The sequence below is a fragment of the Aegilops tauschii genome, chromosome 7 (genome assembly GCF_002575655.3).
Source record: "Aegilops tauschii subsp. strangulata cultivar AL8/78 chromosome 7, Aet v6.0, whole genome shotgun sequence".
Classification (NCBI taxonomy): Eukaryota; Viridiplantae; Streptophyta; class Magnoliopsida; order Poales; family Poaceae; genus Aegilops; species Aegilops tauschii.
Genome location: NC_053041.3, coordinates 491115009 through 491124939, shown reverse-complemented (window position 1 = coordinate 491124939; position 9931 = coordinate 491115009). Strand labels below are relative to the sequence as shown.

At 49.1% G+C, this 9931-nt stretch overlaps 1 protein-coding gene across 1 annotated transcript in view; it reads right to left on the bottom strand.

The window, feature by feature from the left end:
- Positions 1 to 494: 494 nt before the first annotated feature.
- Positions 495 to 9931, bottom strand: part of LOC141027298 (uncharacterized) — a 36460-nt gene continuing 27023 nt past the window's right edge. The window contains exons 4-5 of the mRNA XM_073504290.1: positions 1521 to 1813; positions 495 to 1137 (exon numbers count right to left, since the gene is read on the bottom strand). Of these exons, the coding sequence (XP_073360391.1) occupies positions 495 to 1137; positions 1521 to 1813 (936 nt within the window). The remainder of the gene's footprint in view (positions 1138 to 1520; positions 1814 to 9931) is intronic.

Below are 9931 nucleotides of genomic sequence, written 5' to 3'. Positions count from 1 at the left end.
ATCGGTGTCGGCGACGTACGTGACAGCCTTGTTTAGGCCAACTCCACCGCGCGATCCCAAACGAACGTCCGTTTTGTCCGGATTCTGTCCGTTTGGGTAGGGATTTAGGGTCGTGTCCGGGCGTGTCCTGGGATGCGGTGGCCGTGCGCCCAGCGCGCGGCCGCATCCATTTGCCCCATTCTGTCCGCGTCTATTTAAATAACCAAAAGCAATGTTTCAAATGCCAAGCCCTAGTTCAGGCCAGCGGCCCCGGTTCATCACGCCGGCAACAGAGCCAGCGGCCTACACGTCCATCGCCGGCATCAGCCAGCGGCCGGCAACACAGCCAGCCTCCAAAATAAATAGTTGTCCTCGCCGGCAACACAGCCAGCGGCCGGCAACACAGCCGGCCTCCAGAATGAATGTTTTCTCGCCGGCACACTGCCAGTGGCCCAGCGGGCGGGCGGCACCCATGCCAGCCTCCAAAAAAGAATGGCCGACGCCGATCGGACGACCTAGTTCAGGCCTTCGGCGTCAAGCATCTCCTTCTGCCTGGCCTCGAACCAGGCCCTCGTCTTCTCGCTCATCTTCGACAAGTCCACGCTCATGATCGCAAGGGCCACCTCCTTCGCTTTGGTGGCGGCATTGGTGGCCTCGATGTCGAGCTGCCTCTGCCTGGCCTTGACGTTGTCGGCCTCGATGTCGAGCTGCCTTTGCCGGGCCGCCTCCTCCATGTCGAGCTGCCTTTGCCGGGCCGTCTCCTCCATGTCGATCTTCCTCCGCTTGGCCGCCTCCTCCATCTCAAGCTTCTGTCTTTGAAGGTCTAGGTATTGCTTCATTTGCTCGTCCTTGCTTTGCCTCTTCTTCTCGTCCCTCACATCCTTTTGGGACATCATGCCATGCAAAGTCTCATGCAAGGCCATGGATGAGGCATCACGTATGTCGTCAACCTTGGAGTTGGTCTTGCCCCTCGGCCTCTTCAACGCCTCGCCATCTCCACCTCCGGCGAACTTGGCCATCTTCTTGCCTCTCTTCCTTTGTAGTTCACGGTATTGGTCCTTGAACTTAGAGCAATTATTGATGATCGTCCAACAATGCGTAAGAGTGAATGGCTTGTCATTGTGCCGGGCCTTGAATGCCTCCAAAGATTGAAATGCCTACACCACATGATCAACAACAAGTGAACATGCAAACATATACACGGCCGAAGTCTCATGGCCGTAGCAAGGAAAGGGCTAGAAAGAGGAGAGCATACCATGTCCCCAACGCCGAGACCACTCACGGGCCGTGCTTCAACGCTCTCAAATGCAGCGCAATACTTGTTGCACTCTTGTTGGATGAACAACCATCTCTTTTGAATCGAGCCGATGCCACGGTTGCTTGTAATTTGGTAGGGCTCAAACATCTTCCTTTCATGGAATGTTTTGTGGACTCTCGTCCAAAAAACAATGCCCTTTTGTTGCGCGCCGGTCCTCGGATCTTGGCTAATCTCCATCCAAGCTTGGAAAATCAACTTGTCCTCATCTTGTGTATATGAACCCGTGCGAATGCTCTTCCTCTTCTTTTGTGCTTCCGCTCTTTGGCTGAGCTCGTCGATGAACAATGGCGCGCCACTAATATCAACGTCATTGCCTTCTTCTTCTTCTTCTTCTTCATCACCATCACCTTTGACATAGATGTCATCGTCTTCATGCCACGAGTCACCATGGTCGTAGTCAGCACGGTCGCCGGCCTCTTCATTGGGGACGTACTGGGCGCGGCCATCCTGACTTTGGGTCTCCTCGGGGTCATAGGCACGGCCATGCCCACCCTCGAAGATCATGTCCTCCATGTACTGGTTGTGGAAGGGGTCGTCGACCGTTGGCGTTGGGGTTGGCATTCCGTCAAACAAGATGCGGGGGGCCGGCATGGTGCCCGTGAACGGTGCCCGTGCGTGCTTTCTTTGCATCTGACGGACGGCCGCCCGCCGCTGCTGGACCCAGGCGTGACGTAGAGGTCGATGACGGCCGCGGGGCGCGGTGTGGACGGCGCGAACAAGCCCACGTCCGGCGACGCCGAGAAACGGGTCTGGCCTGTTGGGTAACGTAGCAATAATTCAAAATTTTCCTACGTGTCACCAAGATCAATCTAGGAGATGCTAGCAACGAGAGAGAGGGAGTGCATCTTCATACCCTTGAAGATCGCTAAGCGGAAGCGTTACAAGAACGCGGTTGATGGAGTCGTACTCGCAGCGATTCAAATCGCGGAAGATCCGATCTAGCGCCGAACGGACGGCGCCTCCGCGTTCAACACACGTACAGCCCGAGGACGTCTCCTCCTTCTTGATCCAGCAAGGGGAGAGGAGAAGTTGAGGGAGAACTCCAGTAGCACGACGGCGTGGTGGCAATGGAGCTCGTGGTTCTCCGGCAGAGCTTCGGTAAGCACTACGGAGGAGGAGGAGGAGGTGTATGAGGTGTTGGGTATCGTAGCATAATTTTAAAATTTTCCTACGTTCACCAAGATGCATCTATGGAGTATACTAGCAACGAGGGGAAAGGAGTGCATCTACATACCCTTGTAGATCGCGAGCGGAAGCGTTCCAATGAACGTGGATGACGGAGTCGTACTCGCCGTGATCCAAATCACCGATGACCGAGTGCCGAACGGACGGCACCTCCGCGTTCAACACACGTACGGTGCAGCGACGTCTCCTCCTTCTTGATCCAGCAAGGGGGAAGGAGAGGTTGATGGAGATCCAGCAGCACGACGGCGTGGTGGTGGATGTAGCGGGATGCCGGCAGGGCTTCGCCGAGCATATACGAGAGAGAGAGGTGTTGCAGGGGGAGAGGGAGGCGCCCAAGGCTGTAGTTATCGCTGCCCTCCCTCCCCCCTTTATATAGGCCCCCTGGGAGGGGGGGCGCCGGCCAGAACCCATCTAGGGTGGGGGGCGGCGGCCAGGGGGGTGCCTTGCCCCCCAAGGCAAGTGGGAAGCCCCCCCACCCTAGGGTTCCCAACCCTAGGCGCAGGGGGGAGGCCCATGGGGGGCGCCCAGCCCACTAGGGGCTGGTTCCCTTCCCACTTCAGCCCACGGGGCTCTCCGGGATAGATGGACCCCCGGGACCCTTCCGGTGGTCCCGGTACAATACCGGTAACCCCCGAAACTTTCCCGGTGGCCGAAACTTGACTTCCTATATATAATTCTTTACCTCCGGACCATTCCGGAACTCCTCGTGACGTCCGGGATCTCATCCGGGACTCCGAACAACTTTTGGGTTTCCGCATACACATATCTCTACAACCCTAGCGTCACCGAACCTTAAGTGTGTAGACCCTACGGGTTCGGGAGACATGCAGACATGACCGAGACGCCTCTCCGGTCAATAACCAACAGCGGGATCTGGATACCCATGTTGGCTCCTACATGTTCCACGATGATCTCATCGGATGAACCACGGTGTCGAGGATTCAATCAATCCCGTATGCAATTCCCTTTGTCAATCGGTATGTTACTTGCCCGAGATTCGATCGTCGGTATCCCAATACCTTGTTCAATCTCGTTACCGGCAAGTCTCTTTACTCGTACCGCAATGCATGATCCCGTGACTAACGCCTTAGTCCCATAGAGCTCATTATGATGATGCATTACCGAGTGGGCCCAGAGATACCTCTCCGTCACACGGAGTGACAAATCCCAGTCTCGATCCGTGCCAACCCAACAGACACTTTCGGAGATACCCGTAGTGCACCTTTATAGTCACCCAGTTACGTTGTGACGTTTGGCACACCCAAAGCACTCCTACGGTATCCGGGAGTTGCACGATCTCATGGTCTAAGGAAAAGACACTTGACATTGGAAAAGCTCTAGCAAACGAAACTACACGATCTTTTATGCTATGCTTAGGATTGGGTCTTGTCCATCACATCATTCTCCTAATGATGTGATCCCGTTATCAATGACATCCAATGTCCATAGTCAGGAAACCATGACTATCTGTTGATCAACGAGCTAGTCAACTAGAGGCTTACTAGGGACACGTTGTGGTCTATGTATTCACACATGTATTACGATTTCCGGACAATACAATTATAGCATGAACAATAGACAATTACCATGAACAAAGAAATATAATAATAACCATTTATTATTGCCTCTAGGGCATATTTCCAACAGTCTCCCACTTGCACTAGAGTCAATAATCTAGTTACATTGTGATGAATCGAACACCCATTGCGTCCTGGTGTTGATCATGTTTTGCTCTAGGGAGAGGTTTAGTCAACGGATCTGCTACATTCAGGTCCGTATGTACTTTACACATATCTATGTCTCCATTTTGAACACTTTCACGAATGGAGTTGAAGCGGCGCTTGATATGCCTGGTCTTCCTGTGAAACCTGGGCTCCTTCGCAAGTGCAATAGCTCCAGTGTTGTCACAGAAGAGAGTCATCGGGCACGACGCATTGGGAATCACCCCTAGGTCGGTAATGAACTCCTTCATCCAGACTGCTTCCCGTGCTGCCTCCGAGGCTGCCATGTACTCCGCTTCACATGTAGATCCCGCCACGACGCTTTGCTTGCAACTGCACCAGCTTACTGCTCCTTCATTCAAAATATACACGTATCCGGTCTGTGACTTCGAGTCATCCAGATCTGTGTCGAAGCTAGCGTCGACGTAAGCCTTTACGACGAGCTCTTCGTCACCTCCATAAACGAGAAACATATCCTTAGTCCTCTTCAGGTACTTCAGGATATTCTTGACCGCTGTCCAGTGTTCCATGCCGGGATTACTTTGGTACCTTCCTACCAAACTTACGGCAAGGTTTACATCAGGTCTGGTGCACAGCATGGCATACATAATAGACCCTATGGCCGAGGCATAGGGGATGACACTCATCTTTTCTATATCTTCTGCCGTGGTCGGGCATTGAGCCGTGCTCAATTGCACACCTTGCAATACAGGCAAGAACCCCTTCTTGGACTGATCCATATTGAACTTCTTCAATATCTTGTCAAGGTATGTACTCTGTGAAAGACCAATGAGGCGTCTTGATCTATCTCTATAGATCTTGATGCCTAATATATAAGCAGCTTCTCCAAGGTCCTTCATTGAAAAACACTTATTCAAATAGGCCTTTATACTTTCCAAGAATTCTATATCATTTCCCATCAATAATATGTCATCCACATATAATATGAGAAATGCTACAGAGCTCCCACTCACTTTCTTGTAAACACAGGCTTCTCCATAAGTCTGTGTAAACCCAAACGCTTTGATCATCTCATCAAAGCGAATGTTCCAACTCCGAGATGCTTGCACCAGCCCATATATTGAGCGCTGGAGCTTGCATACTTTGTTAGCATTCTTAGGATCGACAAAACCTTCCGGCTGCATCATATACAACTCTTCCTTAAGGAAGCCGTTAAGGAATGCCGTTTTGACGTCCATCTGCCATATCTCATAATCATAGTATGCGGCAATTGCTAACATGATTCGGACGGACTTCAGCTTCGCTACGGGTGAGAAAGTCTCATCGTAGTCAACCCCTTGAACTTGTCGATAACCCTTAGCGACAAGTCGAGCCTTATAGATGGTCACATTACCATCCGCGTCCGTCTTCTTCTTAAAGATCCATTTGTTTTCTATGGCTCGCCGATCATCGGGCAAGTCAGTCAAAGTCCATACTTCGTTTTCATACATGGATCCTATCTCGGATTTCATGGCTTCAAGCCATTTGTCGGAATCCGGGCCCGCCATCGCTTCTTCATAGTTCGAAGGTTCACCGTTGTCTAACAACATGATTTCCAGGACAGGGTTGCCGTACCACTCTGGTGCGGAACGTGTCCTTGTGGACCTACGAAGTTCAGTAGTAACTTGATCCGAAGCTTCATGATCATCATCATTAACTTCCTCCCCAGTCGGTGTAGGCACCACAGGAACATCTTCCCGCGCTGCGCTACTTTCCGGTTCAGAAGGGGTGACTATCGCCTCATCAAGTTCCACTTTCCTCCCACTCAATTCTTTCGAGAGAAACTCCTTCTCTAGAAAGGACCCGTTCTTGGCAACGAAGATCTTGCCTTCGGATCTGAGGTAGAAGGTATACCCAATAGTTTCCTTGGGGTATCCTATGAAGACGCATTTTTCCGACTTGGGTTCGAGCTTTTCAGGTTGAAGTTTCTTGACATAAGCATCGCATCCCCAAACTTTTAGAAACGACAGCTTAGGCTTCTTCCCAAACCATAATTCATACGGTGTCGTCTCAACGGATTTCGACGGAGCCCTATTTCATACGGTGGCAATGGAGCTCGTGGTTCTCCGGCAGAGCTTCGCTAAGCACTACGGAGGAGGAGGAGGTGTATGAGGAGGGAGGGCTGCGCCAGGCCAGGGGTGGGGCTGCCCTCCCTCTCCCTCACTATATATAGGGGGAAGGGGGGTGGAGGAGGCGCCCTAGGGTTCCCTAGGGGAGGGGCGGCGGCCACAGGGGAAACCCTAGATGGGTTTGGGCGCCCCCACCCCTAGGAAACTTGCCCCCCAAGCCGGGAGGGGTGGCTGCCCTAGGGGAGGCGCCCCCACCTCTCCACGTTACGTGAGAGGGGTTGGGAGGGGCGCACAGCCCCTTAGTGGGCTGGTTTGCCCCTTCCCCTTGGCCCATAAGGCCCCCCAACGCTTGCCGGGGCCTCCGAAACCCCTTTCGGACATGCTGGCCATAGCCTGGTACCCCCGGAACAATTCCGGACTCCAATACCCTTCGTCCAATATACCGATCTTTACCTCCGGACCATTCCGGAGCTCCTCATCATGTCCGGGATCTCATCTGGGACTCCGAACAACCTTCGGTAACCACATACTATTTCCCATAACAACTCTAGCGTCACCGAACCTTAAGTGTGTAGACCCTACGGGTTCGGTAACCATGCAGACATGACCGAGACACCTCTCCGGCCAATAACCAATAGCGGGATCTGGATACCCATATTGGCTCCCACATGTTCCATGATGATCTCATCGGATGAACCACGATGTCGGGGATTCAATCAATCCCGTATACAATTCCCTTTGTCTATCGGTAAGTTACTTGCCCGAGATTCGATCGTCGGTATCCCAATACCTCGTTCAATCTCGTTACCGGCAAGTCTCTTTACTCGTTCCGTAACGCATGATCCTGTGGCTAACTCATTAGTCACATTGATCTCATTATGATGATGCATTACCGAGTGGCCCCAGAGATACCTCTCCGTCATACGGAGTGACAAATCCCAGTCTCGACTCGTGCGAACCCAACAGACACTTTCGGAGATACCTGTAGTGCACCTTTATAGCCACCCAGTTACGTTGTGACGTTTGGTACACCCAAAGTACTCCTACGGTATCCGGGAGTTGCACAATCTCATGGTCTAAGGAAAAGATACTTGACATTAGAAAAGCTCTAGCAAAACGAACTACACGATCTTGTGCTACGCTTAGGATTGGGTCTTGTCCATCACATCATTCTCCTAATGATGTGATCCCGTTATCAATGACATCCAATGTCCATGGTCAGGAAACCATAACCATCTATTGATCAACGAGCTAGTCAACTAGAGGCTTACTAGGGACATGTTGTGGTCTATGTATTCACACATGTATTACGGTTTCCAGTTAATACAATTATAGCATGAACAATAGACAATTATCATGAACAAGGAAATACAATAATAACCATTTTATTATTGCCTCTAGGGCATATTTCCAACAGTCTCCCACTTGCACTAGAGTCAATAATCTAGTTCACATCACTATGTGATTGTAATGAATCCAACACCCATGGGGTTTGATCATATCTCGCTTGTGAGAGAGGTTATTAGTCAACGGGTCTGAACCTTTCAGATCCGTGTGTGCTTTACAAATCTCTATGTCATCTTGTAGATGCAGCTACCACGCGCTACTTGGAGCTATTCCAAATAACTGCTCTCCTATACGAATCCGGTTTACTACTCAGAGTCATCCGGATTAGTGTCAAAGTTTGCATCGACGTAACCCTTTACGACGAACTCTTTTACCACTTCCATAATCGAGAAAATTACTTAGTCCACTAGATACTAAGGATAAGTTCGACCACTGTCATGTGATGCATTGCTGGATCACTCTTGTACCCCTTGACTGACTCATGGCAATGCACACTTCAGGTGTGGTACACAGCATAGCATACTGTAGAGCCTACGTCTAAAGCATAGGGGATAACCTTGGTCCTTTCTCTCTCTTCTGTCGTGGTCATGTCTTGAGTTTTACTCAATACTCACACCTTGTAACACAACCAAGAACTCCTTCTTTGCTAATCTATTTTGAACTCCTTCAAAATCTTGTCACGGTATGTATTCATTTGAAAGTACTATTAAGCGTTTTTGATCTATCCTTATAGATCTTGATGCTCAATGTTCAAGTAGCTTAATCCAGGTTTTCCATTGAAAAACACTTTTCAAATAACCCTGTATGTTTTCCATAAATTCTACATCATTTCTAATCAACAATATGTTAACAACATATACTCATAAAAAATTCTATAGTGCTCCCACTCACTTCTTTGGAAATACAAGTTTCTCATAAACTTTGTATAAACCCAAAATCTTTGATCATCTCATCAAAGCGTACATTCCAACTCCGAGATGCTTACTCCAGTCCTTAGAAGGATTGCTGGATCTTTGCATAGTTGTTAGCATCTTTCAGGATTGACAAAACCTTCTGGTTGTATCACATACAATCTTTCCTCAAGAAAATCGTCGAGGAAACAATGTTTTGACATCCTATCTGCAAGATTTCATAAATAATGCAGTAACTGCTAATATAATTCCAACAGACTCTTAGCATCGCTACGAGTGAGAAAATCTCATCATAGTCAACTCCTTGAACTTGTCGGAAAACATCTTAACGACAAGTCGAGCTTTCTTAATGGTGACACTTACCATCATTATCCGTCTTCCTTTTAAAATCCATCTTCACCCAACAGCCTTACGACCATCAAGTAGTTCTTCCTAAGTCTATACTTTGTTTTTATACATGGATCCTCTCTCAGATTTTATGGCCTGGAGCCATTCGTCGGAATCTGGGCCCACCATCGCTTCTCCATAGCTCGTAGGTTCATTGTTGTCTAGCAACATGACTTCCAAGACAGGATTACGTACCACTCTGAAGTAGTACGCATCCTTGTCGTCCTACGAGGTTTGGTAGTGACTTGATCCGAAGTTTCATGATCACTATCATAAGCTTCCACTTCAATTGGTGTAGGTGCCACAGGAACAACTTCTTGTGCCCTGCTACACACTAGTTGAAGTGACGGTTCAATAACCTCATCAAGTCTCCACCATCCTCCCACTCAATTCTTTCGAGAGAAACTTTTTCTCGAGAAAGGACCCGTTTCTAGAAACAATCACTTTTGCTTCCAGATCTGAAAAGGAGGTATACCCAACTGTTTTGGGTATTCTATGAAGATGCATTTATCCGCTTTGGGTTCGAGCTTATCAGCCTGAAACTTTTTCACATAAGCGCCGCAGCCCCAAACTTTTAAGAAACGACAGCTTAGGTTTCTCTAAACCATAGTTCATATGGTGTCATCTCAACGGAATTGCGTGGTGCCCTATTTAAAGTGAATGCGGTTGTCTCTAACGCCTAACCCATAAACGATAGTGGTAATTCGATAAGAGACATCATGGTATGCACCATATCCAATAGGGTGCAGTTATGATGTTCGGACACACCATCACACTATGGTGTTCCAGGCGGTATTAGTTGTGAAACAATTTCCACAATGTCTTAATTGTGTGCCAAACTCGTAACTCAGATATTCATCTCTATGATCATATCATAGACATCTTATCCTCTTGTCACGACGATCTTCTACTTCACTCTGAAATTACTTTAGACTTGTATTTCATCAAGTAAATATACTCAGAATCTACTCAAATCATCTGTGAAGTAAGAGCATAATGATATTCACTGCGTGC